Below are 27,996 nucleotides of genomic sequence, written 5' to 3'. Positions count from 1 at the left end.
TCCATTAGTGTACTGGGAGGCACAAAAGAATACCTACCCAAATTTATATAAACTGGCACTCACATTTCTCTGCACCCTAGCTTCATCTGTGGCTTGTGAAAAAATATTTTTAAAAGCTGGTGAAATATTGTCCAAAAAAAAGAAACCGTTTAAAGCCAGCCACTATGTGAAAGCTATTATTTCTAAATAAAAATGAATAACAAATTATCCTTAGCACTTGTTGTATTTTGTTCACATACTAAATTATTAACACAAGCACATTCATATCTTTGTCTTAAGCAAATAGCCATTGAATTCTTAACAATGTTGACCTCTTGGGCTTCTAGACCACTTGATGGCGCCATAGAATAAATGAAGCACCATGAAGCTTTGCTACATGTGCAAACCAATTGGCTGCAAAGCTTCATTGCTTCATGAGGCTTCATTTGGCATTGTAGGGGAATCCCTGAAATGTTGTGATGCTCTTTGACCAATAGGGGACCCAACGCACGATGCGTCATTTGCTTATGTGGTGTGGCGGCACAGCATACGCAAGACACTGTACAGTGACGAAAGCCAACGCGTTGAACAACAACAATGTGAGGCAGCCTCTGGTGCAGCAGACGCTCCTTTCTGCTCTATTTTAATATGCTGCCTGTGCAGGCATGATCATGACTTCCAGCATGGAACAGAGAGCACATTATGGCAAGACAATGCCTCCATCTATTCACAATCTCTGCATAAGTGGAGGAAACTCACAGGCCCGATGGCCCTGTGTAAAAAAAAAAAAAAAAAAAACGCTTCACTCTGGTGTACACACAGCGAACGTCTGGCCGTGTTGGCATGGACGCCGCTGACTGCGAACTTCCTCTGAAAAAGACAATATTCTAGGCTTTGCTTTCCGCTGAAAATATGGTAGCTACCAATGAGCTACTGAGAGATGTGACGACGTATAATTCGGCGTTTCAAATTACGCCAAAACACGTTTTCATTGTGGTTTTGGTCCGAGAAATAGCGCATCTGCAGCAATATTTATTGTTTAATCCCGCTTTACACAGTAGGGGAGTAAATAACGGATTTATCTTCCTAAAATAAGACCTAAAGAGAGACAAAAGAGCACGGTGTGGAGAAGTCTGTTTTACACATCCACGCACTGTCATAAACAGTGGCCGTGTAATAACGTGTCACCGGCACCGGTTTAGGACCCGGAGGCGGATTTAGGAGAGCCAGGCCCCGCTGGGTATCTGTCTGTCTGCGGAGCAGCTACAGATACAGTTCCTTCCTTCCTACCTCGCCGAGGGGACCAACCAACACAACTACGAACCAAATCATGAGGGAATACATCTGACATGCCCCGCTAAATCAGCCTTACCTTATTATCCGGTTCTGTTCGGTAGTTATCAGTTCATTGTCTGTCTTGTGCTGCTGTTACCGTTGCTGCTGCTGCTGCTGCGGCTGCGGCGGCGGCGCAGAGTCCTCCTGGTGGCTAAACAGACCGAGTGCCTGCTTTCTGCCGCTCCTCCTCTTCCCCCTCCCATCTGTTTACCTCCATCTAGACTTGGACGATAAATCGATGTTTATGAATTAATTCGACTTTTTTTTGTTGCAGATGATCAAAAAACTAATAATAATTTGAGTTTTACAGTGAGGAGCAGAAATATTTGCTCCCCTTGTGATTTTGCAAGTTCACCCACTGAGAAAATAGTTCCGAGTTCTAAAATTTCAATCATAAAGTGCTGGCCAAAAGTATTGGCACCCCTGCAATTCTGTCAGATAATGCTCAATTTCTCCCAGAAAATGATTGCAATTACAAGTGCTGTGGTAGTAGTATATTCATCTTCATTTATTTTGCTTGCAATGAAAAAACACAAATGAGAATGAAAAAAAAAAATTAAATCATACTAGGACTGTCAAAATTACCGCATTAACGGGCGGTAATTAATTTTTTTAGTTAATCATTTTAAAATATTTGACGCATTTAACGCACATGCCCCGCTCAAACAGATTAAAATGACAGCACAGTGTCATGTCCACTTGTTACTTGTGTTTTTTGGTGTTTTGTCACCCTCTGGTGGCGCTTGGGTGCAACTGATTTTATGGGTTTCAGCACCATGAGCATTGTGTAATTATTGACATCAACAATGGCCAGCTACTAGTTTATTTTTTGATTGAAAATTTTTCAAATGTTATTAAAACTAGGTCTGTCAAAATTATCGCGTTAACAGGCGTTAAATATTTTTTTAAATTAATCACGTTGAAATATTTGACGCAATTAACGCATGCACTGAATGACCCGCTCACGCATTGCCTCAAACAGATTACAATGACGCCGTTTATGGACATTAGGAGTGAAGAGAATGCCACCGGCCGCTTGGGGGCAGCACCGTTCCATACTAATGTTATTCCTTCTACTAGTGGGAGAATTAGTAGTTGTGAGACGTTTATGCTGTTACATTGTGCTATTTGTGCTCCACGCATATTTCTGTAAGTTGTCTTTCTTTGAGTGGCAATTGTGTGTCTCTTGTTGTATTTTGGGTAAGATATGTACAGAGATATATATGTTATAAAGGCGAGTCGACACAGGCGTTCTTTGGACCGCGCCGTTTATTGGCAAAAGCTTCGGCAACTCCTTCACAACAAACATAAGTATTATTTAGTGAAAGCACAACAAAAATAATATTCCTATCTCTCAAAAAAATATATATAATGTTCCCAAAAAGAAAAGCACTTCAGTCTGTAGTAATGAGGCCCTATTCTCACACAGTTAAACAACAATGCAAAGTGAACTGGCTTGAACCGGCAACTTACTCAGACTTTGGTCACTCTGTTCTTATTATTGTTATTTTTATTCTTATTATTATTATATTAACTCTACTTTGGATTGAAATTTTTACAAATTTTATTAAAACGAAAACATGAAGAGGGGTTTTAATATAAAATTACTATAACTTGTAACTATAACATTTATCTTTTAAGAACTACAAGTCTTTCTCACGTGGATCACTTTAACAGAAATAATGTTAATAATGCCATTTGTGGATTTATTGTTATAATAAACAAATACATTACTTATGTACATTATGTTGTATGTATATATCCATCTTGTGTCTTATCTTTGCGTTCCAACAATAATTTACAGAAAAATATGGCATATTTTAGAGAGGGTTTGAATTGTGATTAATTACGATTATTTAATTTTTAAGCTGTGATTAACTCGATTAAAATTTTAATTGTTTGACTAATCAAAACGAAAACATTAAGAGGGGTTTTAATATAAAATTTCTATAACTTGTACTAAAATTTATCTTTTAAGAACTACAAGTCTTTCTATCCATGGATCGCTTTAACAAAATGTTAATAATGTTAATGCCATCTTGTTGATTTATTGTTATAATAAACAAATATATTACTTATGTACGGTATGTTGAATGTATATATCCGTCTTGTGTTTTATCTTTCCATTCCAACAATAATTTACAGAAAAATATGGCATATTTTATAGATGGTTTGAATTGCGATTAATTACGATTAATTAATTTTTAAGCTGTGATTAACTCGCTTCAAATTTTTAATCATTTGACAGCCCTAAATCATACACAAAACTCCAAAAATGGGCCGGACAAAAATGGTAAATGGTAAATGGTGTTATACTTATATAGCGCTTTTCCACCTTTCAAGGCGCTCAAAGCGCTTTACACACATTGGCACCCTCAGCCTAATACTTGGTTTCACAACCTTGAGACAAAATAACTGCAAACAACCGCTTCCGGTATCCATCAATGAGTTTCTTACAATGCTATGCGGGAATTTTAGACCATTCTTCTTTGGTCAACTGCTCCAGGTCTCTGAGATTTGAAGGGTGCCTTCTACAAACTGCCATTTTCATTTCTCTCCACAGGTGTTCGATGGGATTCAGGTCTAGACTCATTGCTGGCCACTTTAGAAGTCTTCAGTGCTTTCTCTCAAGACAATTTTCTAGTGCTTTTTGAAGTGTGTTTTGGGTCATTGTCCTGCTGGAAGTCCCATGACCTCTGAGGGAGACCCAGCTTTGCTTTCTCACACTGGGCCCTACATTATCCTGCAAAATTTGATGGAAGTCTTCAGACTTCATAATGCCATGCACACAGTCGAGCAGTCCAGTGCCAGAGGCAGCAAAGCAACCCCAAAACATCAAGGAACCTCCGCCATGTTTCACTACGGGGACCATGTTCTTTTCTTTGAAGGCCTCAGGTTTTTTTTTTGTGTGTATAATCTATGGTGATGCCTTTTCCCAAAAAGCTCTACTTTTGTCTGACCAGAGAACATTCTTCCAAAAACGTTTTTGGCTTTCTCAGGTAAGTTTTGGCAAACTCCAGCCTGGCTTTTTTATGTTTCTGGGTCAGAAGTTGGGTCTTCCTAGGTATCCTGCTATAGAGTCCCTTTTCATTCAGACAGCGACGGATAGTACTGGTTGACACTGTTGTACCCTCGGACTGCAGGACAGCTTGAACGTGTTTGGATGTTAGTCGGGGCTCTTTATCCACCATCCGCACAATCTTTCGTTGAAATCTCTCATCAATTTTACTTTTCCGTCCACATCTAGGGAGGTTAGCCACAGTGCCATGGGCTTTACACTTATTGCTGACAATGTGCACGGTCGACACAGAAACATTCAGGTCTTTGAGATGGACTTGTAGCCTTGAGATTGCCCGTGCTTCCTCCCAATTTTGCTTCTGAAGTCCTCAGACAGTTCTTTGGTCTTCTTTCTTTTCTCCATGCACAATGTGGTACACACAAGGACAGAGGTTGAGTCAACTTTAATCCATTTTAACTGGCTGCAAGTGTGATTTCGTTATTGTCAACACCTGTTATGTGCCACAGGTAAGTAACAGGTGCTGTTAATTACACAAATTAGAGAAGCATCACATGATTTTTCAAAGGGTGCCAAAACTTTTGTCCGGCCCATTTTTGGAGTTTTGTGTAAAATGATACAGATTTAATATTTTTCCCCATTCTCTTTTGTATTTTTTCATTGCAAGCAAAATAAATGAAGATATTACTACCTGGTGCTGCGTCACCAGTAGGTGGATGGCGAGATAGTGTAAAGCGCTTTGAGCACCTTGAAAGGTGGAAAAGCGCTATATAAGTATAACACCAACCAACACAAACCAAAACATTTGTAATTGCAATAATTTTCTGGGAGAAATTGAGCATTATCTGACAGAATTGCAGGGGTGCCAATACTATGGGCCAGCACTGTAGATGCATTTCCACTTATCAGACAAAATTTAAAAAGAAATATTAATAAAATCCGGAACTCATGACTGTATGATTTTTCAAAAATTTATTTGTAATTTTCTGGGGTTCATAAGTATTTGTATCCTGAGAAAATCAGTGCTAATATTTAGTGCAGCAGCCTTTTTGCAATTACAGAGTTCAGACGATTTCTGTAGTTCTTCACCAGGGTTTCCCATATGGAAACAGGGATTTTTCCCCATTCCTCCACACAAATCTTCTCTAGATCAGACGTAGGTCAGGTTTCGGGGCTGTCATTGGGAAACACCAAGTATCAGCTCCATGCCTCCATCCGAAGATTTTCTATTGGATCAAGGTCTGGAGACTGGCTAGGCCTCTCCAGAACCTTGATATGCTTTGTGCGCCGCCACGCCTTGGTCAGCTTGGCTGTGTGCTTCGTATTATTGTCATGTTGGAAGACTCATCTTCAGGTCTCTGACTGAGGGAAGGAGGTTGTGGATCAAAATCTGGCGATACATTTCACCATTCATCCACTGCTTTACAGTCATCCTGTCCCCTTTGCTGAAAAGCAGCCCCAAAGCGTGAGGTTTCCACCTCCATACTTCACAGTGGGGATGGTGTTCTTAGGATTGTACTCATCCTTCTCTTTCATCAACACACGAGGAGTAAAGATTGCACTAAAAAGTTCTAATTTGGTCTCATCTGACCACATGACTTTCTCTCATGACCCCTCTGCATTATACAGATGATCCCTGGTAAACTTCAGACAGGCCTTCAAATGTACTGGCTTCAACAGGGGAACCTTCTGCATGAACAATGCATGATTTTAAAGCATTGCACTGTAGTGTTCTACTGACAGTAGCCTTTGAAACTGTGCATCCAGCTCTCTTCAGGTCATCGACCAGCTCCTGCCGTGTAGTTCTAGGCTGAGCCCTCACTTTTCTCATCACGAGTGATACCCCACGAGGAGCGATTTTACTTGAAGCCCCATTCTGAGGTAGATTATCAGTCATGTTTAGCCTTTTCCATTTTCTAACAATTGCTGCAACTTTTGATTTATTCTCACCAAGCATATTTCCATTTCCCATAGCCTTTTCCAGCTTTGTGGAGCTCAACAATTTTTTCTCTGGTGTCTTTCAAAAGCTCGCTGCATGGTCTTGCCCATGGTAGCAGTTGGATTATGAACGACTGTGGGGTGCACGGGTGTCAATATTGAGCTAAAACGGGTGCTGGGTGGGTGGTTACTCACGGGGTAAAGGTGGACTTTTTTTAAGGTAGACTGATAACTCTTTGTCATAATTATTGCTGATTCTCAGTGTACAAATACTTATAAATCCCAGTAAATTACAAATATATATATATATTTTTTAATCATACAATGTGATTTTTTTTAGGTGATGTCTCTGAGTGAAAATTCATCTGTGATTGAATTTACTGACCTCTACTTAATTTCTAAGTGGGTAAACTTGCAAAATCACAAGGGGTGCAAATACTTCTGCTCCTCACTGTATATTCTGTTGTTTTTTATTTTGTTTTCTTGCCATAAAGTAATAGCAACTAATTATTCCATGACAAAGTGTTTACTTTTTATGAAGTTATTACTTTGTAATTAAGGGCTAACAGCACAAATAGGGTAAATGAAAAAGATTTTAAGGCAGAAGTTTTGCACTTGAGTTACTTTTGGTCATTAAATAATAATAACAATAACATTAATAAACCCATTAAAGGGTAAGTGACTATTTTTTGGTAATTGCAAAAAGCTTAACCCTATAAAGACCTGGCATCCACATACAGTACGTGCACAACACACAGGGGCGCTGGAAGTCATTCACAGAAAGGCGTGATGAGGATCTTTTTTTTTTTTTTTTTTCCCCTTCCAAAAACTGCCATTTCTGTCCAACTTTGCTCGCGCGTTTACTCCATACAAGGCATGCACATTGGCAGTAAACAGGCATGCTGGATAGCTTACGTACTACTCCTAGGCTGCCACAAAGACAGCATTCTATTTCACCTACAGTGTCTGCTGGAGTTTTTGTATTGGAAATAAAAGCGCCCGTGTATTATAATGCAAATCCGGCACCTAGACGGCGCAATGACACACAAACGCATTTGAAAACTTAGAGGTCACAGGTCAATTGCACACGAATAACCAACAGTGCTCTGCACGATGGAAGCTCAATGGCAACAGCAAACAATAATATGACTACAATGCAAGCATGTCTTACCTATTTGAAGACACCAAAGATATTTCCTTTCTGGACTCCACAGTCTAAATCTGCTAACTTTTCCTCGCTGTGCACTAATATAGAACTATCATCATGATTATCATTTTGGACCTTGAATTGAATTTTTGAAAATTTCACTGTTTTGGTAAAGGAAAAAAATCGTTTTTGTGCCATGTTATGTCTCTGTCAACAGTTAACTTTTCCGTTCCAATAACACCTTATTCAACGTGACCCTGTAGCAAGCAAGGTGTCAGGTGGTGACCATGTTATTAACAAAAAAACAAACACTTTTTCAACATAGATATTTAATCTATAAAGTTAAATACACTTTTGCTTCAATGTGTATATTTTTTAGAAAAATAATCTACCAAAACCTTTTTCTCCCCAACACCAGGTGCTGCAGCACCCCATTTCCCGCGCCATGACAACACATTTTTGGCTGTGGCCTCCATAACACAAAACTTGATCTTTACATATGTCAAAATCAGCGGGAAGGGAACTACAGGAGTTTACCAACCAGAGGAAAGCATCCCCATAAAATTTCTTCAGAAAAGTCACTTTCTAGGTTTTTCAAAATTTTATTAGTATTAATCTGTTTTCATTTAAGAAGTAATTTTTAAAAAATCCCACGCAGGTACGGTGACAACATGCTCCACACAAGAAGGCCGGAGCCTCGAGTGCACCCTTGATCTCAGAACTGTGACATGGACATACTAACCACTCATCCACCATGCCTAAAAATATATCCATCATAAATAATAATAATAAAAAAAGAATGTAATTATACATCAATAAATAATAAAAGTTAAATGGTTTAAATTAGGAAAAGTAGTCACCCAATGGAGGATTAGAAACTAGAAAATCCCTGCATGTCCAGTTAATTTTCTTGGTTGGGTGATTTGGCGACATCTGGTGGATAAAAGTAGATAAGGTAAAATAGCTTTCACGCGTATACACGACATGTACTCGCATCTTTTGGGTTGACAATGAAGAATTTTATCATGTCGTAAGTTTGAACCCTTAATGAATTTTAGACATGTTTTAGATATGACAGACACCAAACCATATCTTTCCATTCTTATGCTGTGAAGTTAAATGTGTGTCACTCGTAAACATCTAATCTATTTGAACTTTGAGGGCTGAAACCATTTGTGGTTTCAATGTCTGTCGGTGTCATTGGCAGGCAATATAAAAGATAGAATTACATCATATTGGGATTTCCTCATAATTCCGCAAAATGGAGGAATAAACTATTTCAATACCATGACACACTGTAGGTGCTTTGATAACTACTTCTCACTCATGAGATTTTACTTCAAATATCAATTTGAAATTCTAAATCGGTGTATTTCAGCATCTTAAGCTTTGAATTGTTCAACATGCTGTTTATCGGCACTGTTTTTTGTGTCATGTTTATTGCAGTCAATAGTCATTGGGCATGACGTTTTCAGAGCTTTGCTATTTGTGTATTATGTGCTTGGGAGATTTAATTGGTGAATGAAATTGATATAATTGCTTACATTGCTCATGTTCAAGTAAAACAGTGTCTCACCTCTAGAGTATCAAATGAGCAAAATTCACATAGATGCTCACAACTCTTTAATAGACAATATATTTACCCACATATGATAAATACAGGCAATGTATTAAAGGCACAAGAAGACGTCTTGGGTCTGATGACAGAAGTAGGCACAGTGTTGACCTGGTTCAAAACAACAACAAAAAAACTGTCGTAATTGCCCCAAAAGTGTTACATGAATTAACAATAGCCATAAAATTTCAGCTGACCTTTATAAAACTTAGGTTGGTAAACTGCAACTGAACATCAGTACATATTGCCAAATAATAATGCACAATAAAGGTCAAATAAAAATGTGTCAAAAATGTAAATGTGACACAAAATATTTAAAGCCTTTCCTGTGATAAGCATGTCCACAAAAATCCTATTATTACACTTGGCAAATGAACAGTCTGTTTTTATCTCAAAGTATGGACATAAATTTGCTAGAAGGAAAACACCTTAAAAAAAAAAAAAAAAGACAGCAACAATTCCCTTCTAGTTATGTGCTTTAGGCTATAAACCCCATTCCTCTATTCCTTGTTTTATAACTCAGTGTGGTGTCATGAATTCAGCTGTTGACGACATTTCCGGTCCAGGTCTCGTGTTTGCTTCCTGGCTTAAGGTGAGTGATGGTCACCTCGACCGCCTGGACCTTCTCGAATTTTGGTGGGATGGAGCATAACTTGTAGCTCACCTCGTCACCTTCCACTGGCACGTACTCGCCGTCAATGCTGAAACACCACAGTTTACACACAAGTTATCAAGTGGTCTGTGTCATGCACTTTGCTCAAAATCTTTGCAGATTACATTATGAAGTAAAAGTACATTAACTCTTTCAGTGCCATTGACAATAACAGACATCCAACTATGCGGCTCTTCCTCATTCTGCTGTGGATTTAAATGAAGTAATGAAGTTGGGAGGTCTGGCAGCTATTGATCATTAGTTTGGTCGCTGTCAGACCTCCCACTTTAAATGGATTGGACTAGTGCTGCAACGATTAATCGATTAACTCGAGTATTCGATTAGAAAAAAATATTCGAATGAAATTTTGTTGCTTCGAGTATTCGTTTAAGTGGCGTAATGGTTTATTTTGAAAGAGTTTGCATTTAGTTTTATTGGTCAGTGTGGATACACTGCCCTCTGGTCTGCCTCATTTTACATGGCTGAATCCAACTGCTCCCTGTTAGACCAACGTAAACCAAGTTTTTGTTTGAGCTAAGTTTTTTTTTTTTTTAATGCATTCATAATTTAGTTTATAGGTATATTTAGCCATTTTTTTGTTGGAATAAGTGTCAGAACCATTTGTTAAGGGCATTATTTATATATATAAAAATAAATAAATAAATAAAAACGGTAGCATTTTATAGCATTTAAGATAGCGGACTTTTGCTGTGTAAGTTAGCCAATTGTTCTTTTGTTGTACATAGATCCTCATTTAAAAAAAAGAAAAAATTATACCGTTTGAGGCTCAGCTCAGGTATTTTAAATTTTCATGTTCCTTATCCGATTACTCGATTATTCGAACTGACTAGTTTATTGATCAATCGACTACTAAAATAATCGATAGCTACAGCCCTAGATTGGACGTCTATCACCATCAGTGGCAGCCAATAAATTAACGAGGAAATGAAAAATGTGTAATCCAGGGTGTATTCAGTTGACTTTTATGTTTTTTTAAATCATGTATACCCAAGAAAGGCTGAACTTGTGAGCCATTGTTCAGTAAATTTGTTATCTTATCCTATTTCATTTTATGTACTTGATGTGTTATTATGCTGTAATATTGACCATGAGCATTGTTTGTGAGAGACTGATGCCATTTGTTTCTTTTAACTAGGGTTGTTCCGATCATGTTTTTTTGCTCCTGATCCGATCCCGATCGTTTTAGTTTGAGTATCTGCCGATCCCGATATTTCCCGATCCGATTGCTTTTTTTTGGCTCCCGATTCAATTCCAATCATTCCCGATAATTTTTCCGGATCATATACATTTTGGCAATGCATTAAGAAAAAAATGAATAAAACCCGGACGAATATATACATTCAACATACAGTACATAAGTACTGTATTTGTTTATTATGACAATCAATCCTCAAGATGGCATTTACATTATTAACATTCTTTCTGTGAGAGGGATCCACGGATAGAAAGACTTGTGACTTTGTATATTGTGACTAAATATTGCCATCTAGTATATTGGTTGAGCTTTCAGTAAATGATACTGTAGCCATGCCCAAATGCATGATGGGAAGTGGAACCATGACTGTGCGTAGTCCTACCAATTGATATATCTTCTCTGCGTTGGTAAATAACATAAGGTGTTAAGAAAAAGATCAATTGCTACCTTGCTTCCCCACATTGCTTCCCTTGATATTTCTAATTGTAGGGAGAGGGATTGTAAGGCTTTAGCCAATTAAAAAAAGGCTCCAAAGACTGCCAAAATTCACTCTACTCATTTTACGCTGCCTTTTATCTCTCTATATAGGTAAAACGGTGCCATTACAGATTGAGCGCGACAATGTGTGAGTGGGTCGTGCAGTGTATGCATTAATTGCGTTAAATATTTTAACGTGATACATTTTTTTAAAAAATTAATTACCGCCGTTATCGGGATAAATTTGATAACCCTATCTTAAGCCTAAACTAAAGACTCTAACTTTATGTAACATATTATGTTTGTAACGTTAAATACAATTAGAAAACGATTTAATTAAAAAAAAATATATATATATATATATTTAAAAAAATGCATGGCCGATATTTTTTTGCCGATTCCGATACTTTGAAAATGACGTGATCGAACCCGATCGGGGACATCTCTACTTTTAACCCTTTGGCACCAAAATATAAAAATAATTAAAGGTTTAAAAATCTGATTTGTGTTTTTCCTTTTAGGTAGATGTTAAAAGAAGTTCATAAAGTTTATTAAAATACATAATTATGAATAAAAATTTATAATGATAGCAAAATACCGTATTAGCCCGAATATAAGACGGTGTTTTTTGCTTTGAAATAACACTGAAAAAGAGGGTGTCGTCTTATATTCGCGGTCTAGACATTACACCCATTCACGACGCTAGATGGCGCCAGATATCATTGAAGCGATGTTCTGTCATCACAGATCTCCGGCTCAGCTTCTCTCCCCATTCACGACGCTAGAGGGCGCCAGATATCATTAAAGTGATGTTCTGTCATGACAGATCTCAGCTACTCTTTTTAGTTTAACCAGTTTGCATTATTTTATTGCAATGTTTTTCCTTATTCAGATTTGTTTCAAGGCTACAGTTACAGTAAGACTTCACTTTGATGGTTAATGCAGTTATTGCAATTTTGTTGTTTTATTTACATTTCAAAAACCAGAACCCATTCATTTATGAATGTGATTGCACTTTAGTTTACTTATTTAAATGTTCAGATATTAAGATTTGAATGAGGCAAAATAACATGCTTTTTGTCTCAAATATATTGTTATAATCATTTGTTTCGAGTGTACTGTAATTATTTTCTGTATGAAAATTAATTTGGTGTTCAAATAGTCTTTTTTCAAATACGAGTCTTGAAATAGAGAGGGTCGTCTTATAATCAGGGCTGTCTTATATTCGGGCCAATACGGTACATAAAATTTTGTGTATGACATGGTAAAATAAAGCATTGATACTGCTTTAATCTGGAGTATTTCACAACAATTGGCAACAAATCATCAGAGGGTGAATGTACTTCATATGTTAATCACAAACTGAACTACTCTATAGTTTTAGTTTTCAGTAAATGTATATATATATTTTTTAAACTTAGTTAAAAAAATCAAGTTGAAAAAACTATACATAAAGGAGATCAGACAGACCTCTCCAGAGTGTATGGAAATGGAAGCACACACATTCAGTACAGTCTGCTTACTCTGAGATATGGACAAAGATGTCGCTGCCACCATCGGCAGGTGTGATGAAGCCATGGCCTTTGGCGCGGGAAAAACATTTGCACACGCCAGCAAATACCGGACCCTCTGATGCTTTAGCTGTCCTGTATATAAAGGAGGGAAACGATGAAGAACATCCAATTATGTCTGTCAACACAATACATAGATGGGCTGGTCACCAGAGGTGGCAAAGTTACTCGCACTGGGTGCTTTTCATTCTTCTGCTGTGAATTTAAATGAGTTTCTCACATTACTACCAGACGTCCAATCCATTTGCACTAGGACGTCTATTGCTGCCAATGGCAGTCAATGAAATAACATCATGGTATCAATTGCATTCCTTCACAGTAATTATTGGTCGTGATACAGAAGTGAAAAAATTATAATGGAAGTATTTCTGGATGAGTTATTCAGACTTGAAATGTAACTAGTACCTGTTAAAGGGAGCAGAAGTGGCAGATTTATTATTACTACAATAAAACATATACAGTACATATGCAATACATTTTTAACAATATATATTAGAGCTGCCACGATTAATCGATTAACTCGAGTATTCGATTAGAAAAAAAGTTTCGAATTCTGTTGCTTCGAGAATTCGTTTAATTAAAGCGGCGTTGTAATGGTTTATTTTGAAAGTGTTTGCATTTAGTTTTATTGATTAGGGAGGATACACTGCCCTCTGGTCTGCCTCTTTTCACATGGCAGAATCCAACTGCTCCCTGTTAAGACCAACATAAGCCAAGTTTTTGTTTGAGCTAACGTTTTTAATGCATTCATAATTTAGTTTATAGGTATATTTAGCCGTTTTTTATGGGAATATGTGTCTGAACCATTTGTTAATAGCATTGTAAAAAAATTTTTTTAGCATTTTATAGAATTTAAGCTAGCGGACATTTTCTATGCAAGTTAGTCAATTGTTCTTTTGTTGTACATAGATGCTCATTTAAAAAAAAAAAAAAAAAAAGTTTGAGGCTCAGCTCAGGTATTTTAATTTTTCATGTTCCTTATCCGATTACTCGATTATTCGAACCAGTCTATCAATTAATTGACTACTAAAATATTCGATAGCTGCAGCCCTAATTATATATATATATATATATTAGGCCTGAACGATATATCGTTTAAACATCGCCATCGCGATGTGCGCATGCGCAATAGTCCCATCGCAAGGACGTGCGATAGTTTTTTCATTTCATTTTTTTAAATCCACAAACGTTTGTTTTGAGCAAGGAGCGAGAAAGAGAGTGCAGTCACTCATTCTCTCCAGCTCGCAGTCATCGGCTCCTCCCCCTCCCCTGCTAGAGCGGAGTGGAGGGAGGAGGGGCCGAACAGCAGAGCGGAGGGAGGAGGGGCCGTTTTCAAAGTGAAAGCAAGCAATCAAGCAGCACGTTGAATAGGGAAGACTGTCTCCAAAAGGAGTTTTGGAAGTATTTTGGCTATCGACAAGAATATAAGGAACAAAAAACAGCCCTGTTGACAGTGCCTCGCCATGGTTGCCTCAACAAGAAGTAATCCGTCGAACATGCGGGACCATTTAAAACGCAGGTATCTATGCATTCCTGCTACGAGCTTCCCATCAGAGGCTTTTTAGTACAGGTGGGAACATTGTTACGTGCCAACGTTGTTGTCTCAAGCCTGCAATGGTGGATAAACTAGTAGTCTTGGCCAAAAACCTATGAGACCCAGTTGAGAATTGCTGAGCAAGGAAGGTGGACGATATGCAGACAAATACATAAATTTGGGAGTTAAAATGGTTCTGTTATTCATCAGTTATTTGCTGTTATTCAGTTCAATTATTTACAAGTTCAATTGAGTTTCTGTTTCTTTTATATTTAAATTAACTGTAAATCGTATTTTTCAAATAACTATAGTACAGCTGCACATAAAGTTTTGATACTTAATATTTTTTAAATATTTTTACAACTTTGTTGCAGTTTTGCAGTTCTATATTGTTATATTTTGTGTAAACAACTCAGGGGACTAATGCACTTGCACTTTTATTTGACAGATTTAATATTTAAGTTCAAATATGTTGACAACTTTATTGTTTTACTGAGGTTCTTATTTATTGTTATAGTTTGTGAACAACTCTTATTTGTCATATTTAATATTTTTGTTCAAATATGTTTACAACTTTGTTGTTATTTTACCGAAGTTGTTATTTATTGTTATATTTTGTCAAAAACTCAGGGGACGAATGCACCTGCTCTTTTATTTGTCATTTAATGTATTTGCTGCTGTTGAAGTGTCAAATATTGTGTTCAAGAAATTATCTATTTTGTGCAGACATGGCTTCCTGGATCCCTTCATAATAATACAGCAATCTTAATCATTCACAAATGAAACCGTATTATATGAATACACTGTGGTCACGGTGTGTCATGCAAAGTATTTCCAAACAGCTATTCAAGTCATCTAGTGAATATTTCTTTAAAATTATTATTATTATTTTTTTTTTTTTACTATCGCAATATAATATCGCAATATATTGCACACCTATAAAAAATCGCAACAATAGTTTTTTCCAATATCGTTCAGGCCTAATATATATATATATATATATATACAGTGGGGCAAATAAGTATTTAGTCAACCGCTAATTGTGCAAGTTCTCCCACTTGAAAATATTAGAGAGGCCTGTAATTGTCAACATGGGTAAACCTCAACCATGAGAGACAGAATGTGGAAAAAAAAAAAAAAAAAAAAGAAAATCACATTGTTTGATTTTTAAAGAATTTATTTGCAAATCATGGTGGAAAATAAGTATTTGGTCAATACCAAAAGTTCATCTCTATACTTTGTTATGCACCCTTTGTTGGCAATAACAGAGGCCAAACGTTTTCTGTAACTCTTCACAAGCTTTTCACACACTGTTGCTGGTATTTTGGCCCATTCCTCCATGCAGATCTCCTCTAGAGCAGTGGTGTTTGGGGGCTGTCGTTGGGCAACACGTCTCCCATGGTTGAGGTTTACCCATGTTGACAATTACAGGCCTCGCTAATATTTTCAAGTGGGATAAATTGCACAATTAGTGGTTGACTAAATACTCATTTGCCCCACTGTGTGTGACACACACACATATACAGTGCCTTGCGAAAGTATTCTGCCCCCTTGAACCTTTCAACCTTTTGCCACATTTCAGTTTTCAAACATAAAGATATAAAATGTATTGATTTTTTGTCAAGAATCAACAACAATTAGGACACAATCGTGAAGTGGAATGAAATTTATTGGATATTTTATACCTTTTTAACAAATAAAAACCCACAAGGTGAGCAATATTATTTGGCCCCTTTACTTTCAGTGCAGCAATTTCACTCCAGAAGTTCAGTGAGGATCTCTGAATGACCAATGATCTCCTAAATGACTGATGATAATAGAATCCATCTGGGTGTATAATCAAGTCTCCGTATAAATGCACCTGCTCTGTGATAGTCTCAGGGTTCTGTTGAAAGTGCAGAGAGCATCATTAACACCAAGGAACATACCAGGAAGGTCTGAGATACTGTTGTGGAGATGTTTAAAGCCGGATTTGGAAACAAAAAGATTTCCCAAGCTTTAAACACCTCAAAGAGCGCTGAGCAAGTAATCATATTGAAATGGAAGGAGTATCAGACCACTGGAAATCTACCAAGACCCAGTCATCCCTCTAAACTTTCACTTCGAACAAGCAGAAGACTGATCAGAGATTAGAGCAGGGCGGTTAACCGAAAATTTACCGTCACCGAAATTCTTAACGATGACCGACGTAATTTTGACCATGTCGGTAAATTCGGTGAATGAATAAAACAAGAAAATATAGTCTTTTCATCCCGCTTTGATTCTGCGTTGTTCGTCTATGTTCATTCCCCTTTAAGAAAGCAGTGAATGTGCTTACGTAGGGAGTCACGTGATCATCAGGAAGCCAATCAAACAAAAGCTCGGTAAGCTAACGCTAGCAGCTAACGCTACAAGCAAAACGTGATGGAGTGTGGCTTAAGGGAGGTTCACCAAATTTTCAACCGACATTTAGTAGACTCTTGGTGGCATCCAGACGGGCTTTCACTCGCTGTCCTCCTTTGTTTTCACGATTTCCGGAGATGGTGCTTTCAGTGCTTTCTACTGTTAGCCAGGCTAACGCTAGCTAGCGGCTAACGCTACAAACGAACGTTATGGAGTCGGATAGCGGCTCTAACCTTGTCGAAACGGCTGAACTTAATGAGTGGATTGGGCACGGACTGCATCTAGCAATTACTATGTGGCGTTATTTTGTATCTGTCTGTGTGTGATTCCTCTGATAGCTTTTGTGATGGTAAAGCATTCAGCATAAAGTACAATCCAACAGCGAAACTTATAATGACCGAGAAATGGCCCCAGCTATTTTTATTGTGCGTGCATTTATTAAAAAATGCACTGGGGGGGAAAAAACCCTTAAACCATAAAGTAAACACTTGTATTTAATAATTATGTCACAGCAGCCATTAACAATAAGTTGTCTTTTTGAAGTGTACTGTTCAAACTGCAAGTCATTTGTGTTACAATGACATGTTTGCACAGGCATATTGATTTTGACAATGTACATTGTTCAAGTCATTCACGCTGTTATAAATGTTCATACTTGAATTCTTATTGCTTACAATACATTTTTATAAACTTAATGTTTAGACTGCATGTACAATTGTTAAATACAGTATATCAAATTGAATGCTGGTAAATAAATCAACAAGAAATAGTTAATCTGTATTTCATGCATTGATTCAGATTTTCAAATTATATAACAGTCCGCTTGGGCGAATTTATCGTCATTTATCGTTATCGAGATAAATCTGCTCAATTTATCGTGATACATGTTTGAGGCCATATCGCCCAGCCCTATCAGAGATGCAGCCAAGAGGCCCATGCTCACTCTGGATTAACTGCAGAGGTCTACAGCTGAGGGGGGAGAGTCTTTCCATAGGACAACAATCAGTCGTACACTGCACAAATCGGCCTTTATGGAAGAGTGGCTAGAAGAAAGCCATTTCTCTAAGATATCCTTAAAAAGTTTGCAACAAGCCACCTGGGAGACACGCAAAATATGTGGAAGAAGGTGCTCTGGTCAGATGAAACAAAATTTGAACTTTTGGGCCACAATGCAAAACAATATGCTTGGCGTAAAAGCAAGACAGATCATCACCCTGAAGACACCATCCCCTCTGTCAAACATGGTGGTGGCAGCTAGGCCTGTCGCGATAACAAATTTTAGTGTGCGATAATTATTCTCATAAATTATTGCTACATGCGATATTATTGCGCCCCCCCCCCCCCATTTTTTTTTAAAAACCAATATACAATAACACAGTGAGAATACAGTATATATTAATAGATCAAGTACACCCATTTAAACGCGATAAATATTTACTCTTAAATTCAAAAATACTTTTTAAGAAATCACAACTAAAAACAATAGACCATGCCTCTTAAGTAAAAAACAACAATATTAATACTGCACAGAAACACAGAATAAATAAAATGTGTTTAAAAAAAATAAAATAAAATAAATATTGATACCGCAAAGAAACACAGAATAAATCAAATGTGTTTAAAAAAAAAAAAAAAAAAAAAAATGCACTTAATAACTTAAGCATTTAGACAAATGAAAACTTTTCCTGTCATGGTTCGGTACGATTTTGATACAGGGGGACACGATTTTCAAAACGATTCAATACATTTATTGCTGTGTAAAAAAAAAAACAAAAAAAAAACTATTATATTTTTTGTTTCGTTTTTTTTTTTTTGCTAATGAGCAAAAATTAAATTGCCAATCCATCTCTGTCTCGTACTGAATTAACAATATTTGCAACATTATCTATGGTCACTGGTATGGATTAATTTGGCCTTCTTAATTTCCATTCAGTCATGACAGTTTAGAATTCATCGATGTAGTATATGGACTACATGTCCCATAATCACTCTGGGCTCACGTAGCCAATGGCATGGGACGTAGCACATCTAGTTTGCCATTTCGTGATATCTAGTGTGTGCAAAAAGTTAGCAAGCGCTGCTGAAGTCACGTCTGCTCATTACTACACACCAGCATATGACAATCGACTTTCATAAACAGGATGAGTTTGAAGCAGCTGTTCATTGTCAAAGCAAGGTTGTTCATAGCAGCCAAGTCGGTAACAATGTTTTGGCGGACTTCGTTGTAAGTATCCGGCGTTGTGCCGAAAAATAGCCGCCCCGCGTGAAATGTCACTCCTGACGGGAGCGCCCACACGTCAACAACACCGGCGCGCCATAGATGGTCCACAGTCACTCCGGAGCACTGACACGGCCGGTATACGTTGAACAATAGGATATAATGGGAGCGATTGGCTCCGGCGCTAGTTTTTGCCGGACCTGGAACGAAGATGCATTTTGCGCAGTTGGTAACGAGGAATCCGAACTTTTAACAGCACGTCTGCCGCACGCGTGCACGCACGTGCATGCGAGGTGATAAATTGCAGCGGAAAAATTACCGCCTTCATTTTTATTTATCGCACGATAAATGGAATTATTGCATATTGCGACAGGCTTAGTGGCAGCCTCATGGTTTGGGCCTGCTTTTTTTCAGCAGAGACAGGGAAGATGGTTAAAATTGATGGGAAGATGAATGGAGCCAAATACAGGACAATTCTGGCAGAAAACCTGTTGGAGTCAGCACAAGGCCTGAGAATGGGACTGAGATTTATCTTCCAACAGGACAACGATCCAAAACAAAAAGCCAAATCTACAATGGAATGGTACACAAATAAACGTGTCCAGGTGTTGGAATGGCCAAGTCAAAGTCCAGACCTGAATCCAATCGAGAATCTCTGGGCAGAGCTGAAGACTGCTGTTCACAAACGCTCTCCATCAGACCTCACTGAGCTGGAGCTGTTTTGTAAGGAAGAACGGGCAAGAATATCAGTCTCCCAATGTGCAAAACTGATAGAATCATACCCCAAGCAACTTTCAGCTGTAATTGCAACAAAAGGTGGCGGTACAAAGTATTAATGCAAGGGGGCTGAATAATATTGCACGCCCAACTTTTCAGGTTTTTATTCGTTAAATAAGAATAAAATATCCAATAAATTTCATTCCACTTTGAAGTTTGAAGCCTAAAATGTGGCTAAAGGTTTAAAAGTTCAAGGGAGCTTAATACTTTAACAAGGCACTGTATATACATCGTATCATTCCCTAGCAAAGCATGATTTTAAAAAACGTTTAGTGATCTAATTGTGTAGACCTCAAACTAAAAACTCAACAACAACAAAAACAAAAACTGTATTGGACAGTATCAGATTTGGTCGCAAGATCAGATCCGATTCAGTAGTCGCGTGTGTTCAGTACCATCATGCTTTTTGGCTGCTGCAAATCAAACCACTAAGCAAATATGTTGGCTCGGTGAGACTACTGCTCTTTAGAAACTAAAGATAGGAACAGAACATTGTATAATATACTTGAGGAGGTACCAACAGAACTCTGTTTAATACAAAAAAATATATATATTATTTGCATTATTTTTACTGGTATCGGCTCGGCATCAGTTCAATATCAGCAAAACATTTGCCTGGCACGGCCAGACTGTTCTCCCTGTGTTTTTCAAACACCGAGAATAGCTGGAACAGCGGTGAGTCTGGAGTACCAGGCAAAAAGCATAGCTTCAAAAAAAAAAATCTGCATTGGGACATTCCTGCTCAGCACTATACAACCATTTTATTTGCTGTTCATATTTGGTTGCTTTCCGCTATAACTTTATCACTCATGAAAAAATTGGACCGTCAGTCCAATAAATTAGTTTTTTTCTAATGTCTCATGGTTTCGTCTTTTGGCTAAAGGAAACATTTTGCATTTGGTATGACGCTTATTAAATTTGTTAAATACAGCTACAAACATTATGTGCATGCATGTGTGTTCTCACGCTGAACAGGTTCTGTTCCTTCGTGTGGGCATGGGACTGGGGATATTTAAGCCCCGTATGGGGGAAGGTGAGCGCTCACGGTGTCTGCATTCAGGAGGGCATAGAGACTCTGGAGAGAAAAAAACAAAACAAACAAATTTCATTACCCCATTATAATTACTATTATTCCTCCAATTCAAAACCAATTAAAAAATAAAAGAAGGCTATCTTTTTCATTCATTATTAAACAAACCATGTGCACCTTTTTCACATTGCTGCACATTAATACCTTTTGGCACAGTAGTTGTTGTTCCTTCAGGGTTCAAGGATGGGGTTGTTGATTGTGCCTCAGACGACATGGCAGTCGACGAAAATGGCTCGGCACTTTAACAGGATCTAAATGACCTAAGTAGAGGAGAACACGGAAATATATTTCAATATCAGAGTACAAACACTCAATATTTACCTTTAGTACTTCATGCATGTCAAATTTGTGTTTTGCCTCCCAGATGCTACTTCACCTGAAGGTCAAATTTTAATATCATGTCCAGGAATTCAATGTTGACCTTGCATGGAATTCAATCCCTACCCCCACTGTTTCCTCACCAGTTGAGACTGTGACCTGGTTGAACTTTGTCATCTATGTGGTTCGTGATTTAATTGCAACGACTTTTTAAAAGTCAAATTACTGTTCAAATGAGCAGATTTAAAACAGTTGACAGTGTGTTATGTAAGTACCTTCCCACTTTGTGCTTCCTCCGAACATACTGGCTAGGGGCAAGGCATCTTAATATAAAACACAATTTATATAACAATCTAAACCCATCGACTCAACAACTCATCAACAGCCAAACAGAGTGAGGAGTTTAAATTCAAACATTTAATATTCAAATTTGATCCAATCAACCACAAAAAAGAATGAAAAATATGCAAGGTCATTTGAACTGGCATGCTCTTCTCTTGCTACTCGGGGCAACATGTGCAATGAATAAGGGTGAATCTGCTCAGCGCAGCTGTTCGCTCTTACAGTGGAGCAGGAGTCAAAGCTTTTTTTTGTTGTTTAAATAAAATAACAAAACAAAACAAAAATCCAGATTAATAATTGTTTTTTTGTGTGTGTTTTTTTTTAATTAAAAAAAAAAAAAAACATACAATTATTAATCGATTTATTTCCAAATATTTGCTTAATAATTGGTTTTAGTTGTTTTCTCAAATACGATTTTCCGTTTTGGCCAAGAATTTATTTTGGTGCATCCCTAGTAAAAACTAAAACCTCTGAAGTCATAGACTCTTAAATTGTAGATTTGTAATTCAACACCCCTAATATTGCATAAAACCTTTTTATCAAATTCTGTGAGACTTCCGATTGACTGATTAACTCATTAAGTGGGCATTTTTCTTCATTTTCTTTTATGATTCCACATCATAAAACGTGATGGCAGAGATTAAATGTGATAACCAGACAACAAGAAATAAAACCTTTTGTGAGGTAGTAGTATAGTTATTGAATATGTCTCCTCTGACTTAATCTGTGGCTAAAATTGCAAAAGTTCATCAGTAATTATAAAAACAATACACCAGTATGCTGGTCTATTTTCGCCCCTTTTGTCAGAACTGCATGATTACAATTGGGCAGAGAGCAAAAAAAAATTAAATTACGGTGACTTTTTATACTTAAATAGCGGTTAAAAATGTCACATCACATCAGAGATTGAACTTTTACCTTTTGAGGGTTTTTTTTTCATTTTATTATGCAGCACTTAACGTCTAATTGCAGTTGAAAATGTTTTTCCATAATAAAAAGCCAGTAGATAAAATAAAGGTTTATTTATGACAACAACTTAAATTTATATACTCCAAAGTCAATTTGCATTGAACAGTTCCCAAAATCAGGCAGACCATCAAATACATTTTTAAAACAGACATTTTTAGAACAAGCAACTATTAGCTGTGACAACTCATCCCGTTGGTTCCACATCACACTTGTACGAGTTAGACATGCGCCGATTACTGGTTTCAAGGTATACAGAAGTATGAAAATGTTACGGTTTCAAAACCGCAAAAATTTTCCGTCATATCGTCCCTCTGGTATTAACTATTTGTTATGTCCCAAAAATGCGGAGAGAAATCCCTTGCTTGCAGCTGCAAGGCTAAACACTCCCCCACCGGTTGTTGCTCAGTGTCAGCAAGTCAGCTGTGCTACACGATGGCTGGAGGAGGTGAAACTCCTGAACCCCATCGAAGAAAACAAAATCGCTGGTGTGGGAATACTTAAACAATACTGTAACAGAAAAGTTACAGTAGGCCGCAGCTTAGAGGACGAGGGCCAACCATCATGTAAAACATGTTTGCGAAGGGGGCTGCCGAGGGGGCAATACCTCCAATATGATTTCGCATTTATACAAAATTAAAGGTTAGTAAACACTCAAGAATGTTTCTCACCAACTACGAGAGTTACCTCCAGCGTGTTTAGTGTGTCTAGCGGTGGGAAAACGTGATTATTTTTTTTTTCCTCTCTGGCAACTGTCTGTGTTGAGAGAGTGTGTGTATAATGTAAACATGATACGAGTCATACACACATGCTTTTTATGGAAAATAATTATTTTCTGATGGTAATAATGCTGAGCTGTGGCTGTGGGTTTAGGCTCACTTAAAGGACTGCATTTATTTTAATTTTTAGAATATTTGAGTTATTTTCTTTTTAAATTTAACTTAACACTTTCCTTATTTTTCAAAGCATATAAGCATATTAGAACACAAGTTTTTTGTTTTGTTTTGTTTTTTAAACCCGGATATCGCAAAATAACACATTTTAAAGCTGTAATTATGATACCGTGAAAATGTGATATTTTGGCTTCAGGTTATCATACCATCAGAATCTCATATCGGCCTAGTACTAGTGTAAGCAGTTCAGAGAGGACATTATAAGACTTCATATTGCATTCACATGTCCTCAGTGTCACAACAGTCACTGCTCAGACTACTGCTCAGTTTGGACCCACAAAATATTGTCTCAATGAGGCTACAAGAGGAAGGTTGAAGATTAGAAAGAACAAACCCTGACAGACCATCTGGGAATGACAGTACAAGAGCAGACCACCGGAACACTTGAAATAAAAATGGAGCAAAAAAGTAGCGAAGGAAGACTTTACCAATGCATACAAATTCAGTAAAAGTCTTTGAGAATGTCAATACATTTTTAAAATATACATGCGAAATGAATGATGTAGACTCATTATGTGGTTTTGAAATACCCAGAAAAGAGAGCATTAAAGGTAGGGAGAATCCCTACAAAGAAGAGACAAATGAAGATAAACGCAGTACCTAACTTGTCAGGTCATCTGCCTTATGACATTTAACATCACACCACGACTTGTACTTACATTTACAGTAAGTACAGGTTGGCAACATAACAGTTTGGAAGAAAAGAAAAGAGCTACCACAGAAGCCAGTGGCCTTCATAACTCAATAGACACAGCATTAATGAGATTACAGCTTCTCTGGACCACACAGTGACAGTGTTATCGATTTATGACTGATGACACCTAATATAAATGGATGAAAGATGAAAGATCTCAAATGCTTCATGATAGTAGCAGAGCAAGGAATTTTTTAAAGACACAATGAGAATGACATGCAGTGCTGGCCAAAAGTATTGGTACCCCTGCAATTCTGTCAGATAATGCTCAATTTCTCCCAGAAAATGATTGCAATTACAAATGCTTTGGTAGTAATATCTTAATTTTTTATTTTTTTTTTCCAATGAAAAAACACAAACGCGAATGGAAAGAAAAAATAAAATCATTAGCATTTTACACAAAACTTCAAAAATAGGCCCGACAAAAGTATTGGCCCCCTTTGAAAAATCATGGGATGCTTCTCTAATTTGTGTAAGTAACAGCACCTGTTATTTACCCGTGGCACATAACAGGTGGTGGCAATAACTAAATCACACTTGCAGCCAGTTAAAATGGATTAAAGTTAACTCAACCTCTGTCCTGTGTCCTTGTGTGTACCACATTGAGCATGGAGAAAAGAAAGAAGACCAAAGAACTGTCTGAGGACTTCAGAAGCAAAATTGTGATTGTGGATAAAGAACCTCGAAAACAGCCAAACAAGTTCAAGCTGTTCTGCAGTCCGAAGGTACAACAGTGTCAACCCGTACTATCCGTCAGCGTATGAATGAAAAGGGACTCTATGGTAGGATTCCCAGGAAGACCCCACTTCTGATCCAGAGACATAAAAAATCCAGAATGGAGTTTATCAAAACTTACCTAAGAAAGCCAAAAACGTTTTGGAAGAATGTTCTCTCGTCATTTGAGACAAAAGTAGAGCTTTTTAGGAAAAGGCATCAACATAGAGTTTACGGGAAACAAAAATGAGGCCTTCAAAGAAAAGAACACGGTCCCCACAGTCAAACATGGCTTAGGTTCCCTGGTGTTTTGGTGTTGCTTTGCTACCTCTAGCACTGGACTGCTTGACCGTGTGCACGGCATTATGAAGTCTGAAGACTACCAACAAATTTTGCAGCATCATGTAGGGCCCAGTGTGAGAAAGCTGGGCCTCCCTTTGAGGTCATGGTTCTTCCAGCAGGAAAATGACCCAAAAACCCTTCAAAAAGCACTAGAAAATGATTTGAGAGAAAGCAATGGAGACTTCTAAAGTGGCCAGCAATGAGTCCAGACCTGAATCCCATAGAACACCTGTGGAGAGATCTGAAAATGTCAGTTTGGAGAAGGCACCCTTCAAATCTCAGAGACCTGAAGCAGTTGGTAAAAGAAGAATGGTGTAAAATTCCAGCACAGCATCATACGAATCTCACTGATGGATCCCGGAAGCGGTTGTTCGCAGTTATTGTGTCTAAAGGTTGTGCTACTAAGTATTAGAGTGAAGGTGCCAATACCATTGTTCGGCCCATTTTTGGAGTTTTGTGTAAAATGATAATGATTTAATTTTTTTTTTCATTCTCTTTTGTGTTTTTTTATTGCAAGTAAAATAAATGAAGATATTACTACAAAAGCATTTGTAATTGCAATCATTTTCTGGGAGAAATTGAGCATTATCTGACAGAATTGTAGGGATGCCAATACTTTTGGCCAGCACTGTATGTAAAGTACATGGCGGCTCACAGCTACCTTACCCCTACGTAATAATTGCGACTTTCTCGTAGCAATAGTACGACTAATCTCGTAATCCTTTTTTAAAATTTATTAATTGGGCCCTAATACTCTGTTGTATCAAAATGCGTTATTCATTATCGTTATCGTTTTTTCACGTGTTTCACTAGTGATACGTGACATTTATTTATCTACTCTGCTGTCAGCACCAGCCACCTGCTGTTATGCATTCAAGCTTCATCTACACCCAGTAAACGCATGTTCTCCACTGCAGGAGACACTATCTGTCCCGAATGCTCACGCTTACTGCCTGAGAAGGCAGATATGATCACTTTCCTCAACAAAAACGATTTCTGATTTTATACTGTACCCGCTGCTAATCTGGACTGGGTTTTACAAGTTCTTTGTTTGTTTGTTTGATATTCTGCACCAGGTTAGCCCATTAGTGGGAGCTCAATAGCATGTAAAAATGCCTGCAGCATAAGACACTCTAAAACATAGGCAAAAGAATACGTGTAAATGTTTTCTCCGTCAGCTTTTGAAAAATAAACATCTTTGTAAGAAATCAAATTTCCCCCATGGCAACACATTTCTGGTGACCTGAGAAAAATATAATATATATGAATAAAACAATTGTCACCAATTAGAACAGTACTTATTGGTAATACTGTGCTACAGACTCATGTTAGCTGGATTAAAAAAAAAAAAAAAAAAAATCATAAAATGAACACATTTCCTTTTTTTTTTCTCTGTGTAGAAACTACGTGACAAAATAAGATGTGCTGAGTATACTGTAAGTACTATTGTAATCAAATATCATATCCGGATACGACATTTCAGTATCTATACATCTGACAACTGAGCATATTACATTTCGCCAGGGAGTTTTGCGGAGTGAAAATGGAAACTTGTAGCCCTCTCACCATGACTTTGTTGCTGACAACAAATAATATTAGAAATATTATTTTATCATTTTATGTTATTATTCATTTGTATAGATCATCAGTGTTTCCCACCAATGAAAGAGACTGTGGCGGCCCGCCACAGTCTCGTTTGGGCCCGCCACAGTCTCGTTTGCGCCCCCCCCCCCGCCGAAAAAAAAAAAAAAAGATACTAATCAGATGCGTCAGTCAGCCGATTACACAGCTGTAGCCCACTCCACTCTACTACCCGCGCGAGTGAGAGCAGCATTTTAGAGTAGTATTTTATTTATTTATTTATTTATTCATTTAAGAGACGCAAGGGGAACGAGTAGGAAGAATGGGAGAACGAGCGAGATAGCGAGAGATAGCGGTCGCATGTCGTAGCAGCCCGCTGTTATTTTGTTATTGTTTTTCTTTATTATTGTTACCACAATCAAGTGGGTAAGCAAATACAGACTTCTCTCCTTCTTCCCCATATCCGGGGCATTACAATAGTTTGGATCGGACTTTTCGGCGAAAGTGAGCGGTGGACGGCCGTCTTGGACGGAAAGCAAACTTTGATTGAACTTGCGCAGAGAGGCGGGGCCCAAAATAAAGCCTTGCTCTATTTTCAGAGCGTTGGTCACAGTAAAGTATTTATTAGTTCAAGCAGAGTAAAATGATACATATTCACGGTACAAGAACGTCGTTTCCGTGTCCATCGATTGGTAAGAAAAGGCTGTTTGTACGAGTGACGTGTGGGCGCTCCCGTCGGGGGGACATTTCGCGTGGAGTGGCTATTTTTCGGCACAACACCGACGCGCCAACTTCAGACAATTACGGCTGACGAAAGTTGGATAAATGCGCCCCCCCGCCCCCCCAATTTCGCGAGCTCTGGGACACTCGAAAAATGACTCTCATACCTCTCCTTGCTAAGTTAATGGTACCTCGATGTGCGTTTGTGTGGAAATTTAGTTCACGAACAACGGGGAAAAAACTATTCACCTTCTCACCGAATCAAGAAAAACTTTACACGGCCATTAGAATTCCCCCAGTCCTGTTAATTGGTCAGTTGACAGAAGGACTGTTATTGTTGTGGTAATGTAGTACTTATGAGGGTCAAATAAAAAGGAAAAAGGAGGGCTACGACGGCGGTCTGAAACCCGCGGCTCTTG

At 37.8% G+C, this 27,996-nt stretch overlaps 2 protein-coding genes across 2 annotated transcripts in view; both read right to left on the bottom strand.

Moving 5' to 3' along the window:
* LOC130931887 (neurabin-2-like) overlaps positions 1-1,475 on the bottom strand; it is a 76,166-nt gene extending 74,691 nt beyond the window's left edge. The window contains exon 1 of the mRNA XM_057861072.1: positions 1,352-1,475. The gene's annotated coding sequence lies outside the window, so the exon portion shown is untranslated. The remainder of the gene's footprint in view (positions 1-1,351) is intronic.
* Positions 1,476-9,023: 7,548 nt separating this feature from the next.
* carhsp1 (calcium regulated heat stable protein 1) overlaps positions 9,024-27,996 on the bottom strand; it is a 37,921-nt gene continuing 18,948 nt past the window's right edge. The window contains exons 2-5 of the mRNA XM_057817185.1: positions 21,092-21,207; positions 20,824-20,932; positions 12,899-13,021; positions 9,024-9,731 (exon numbers count right to left, since the gene is read on the bottom strand). Of these exons, the coding sequence (XP_057673168.1) occupies positions 9,569-9,731; positions 12,899-13,021; positions 20,824-20,932; positions 21,092-21,161 (465 nt within the window). The 5' untranslated portion in view covers positions 21,162-21,207 and the 3' untranslated portion in view covers positions 9,024-9,568. The remainder of the gene's footprint in view (positions 9,732-12,898; positions 13,022-20,823; positions 20,933-21,091; positions 21,208-27,996) is intronic.

This window comes from Corythoichthys intestinalis, chromosome 16 (assembly GCF_030265065.1).
Source record: "Corythoichthys intestinalis isolate RoL2023-P3 chromosome 16, ASM3026506v1, whole genome shotgun sequence".
Classification (NCBI taxonomy): Eukaryota; Metazoa; Chordata; class Actinopteri; order Syngnathiformes; family Syngnathidae; genus Corythoichthys; species Corythoichthys intestinalis.
The sequence above is the reverse complement of the archived record's forward strand: the minus strand, read 5'-3'. Positions and strand labels throughout refer to the sequence as shown.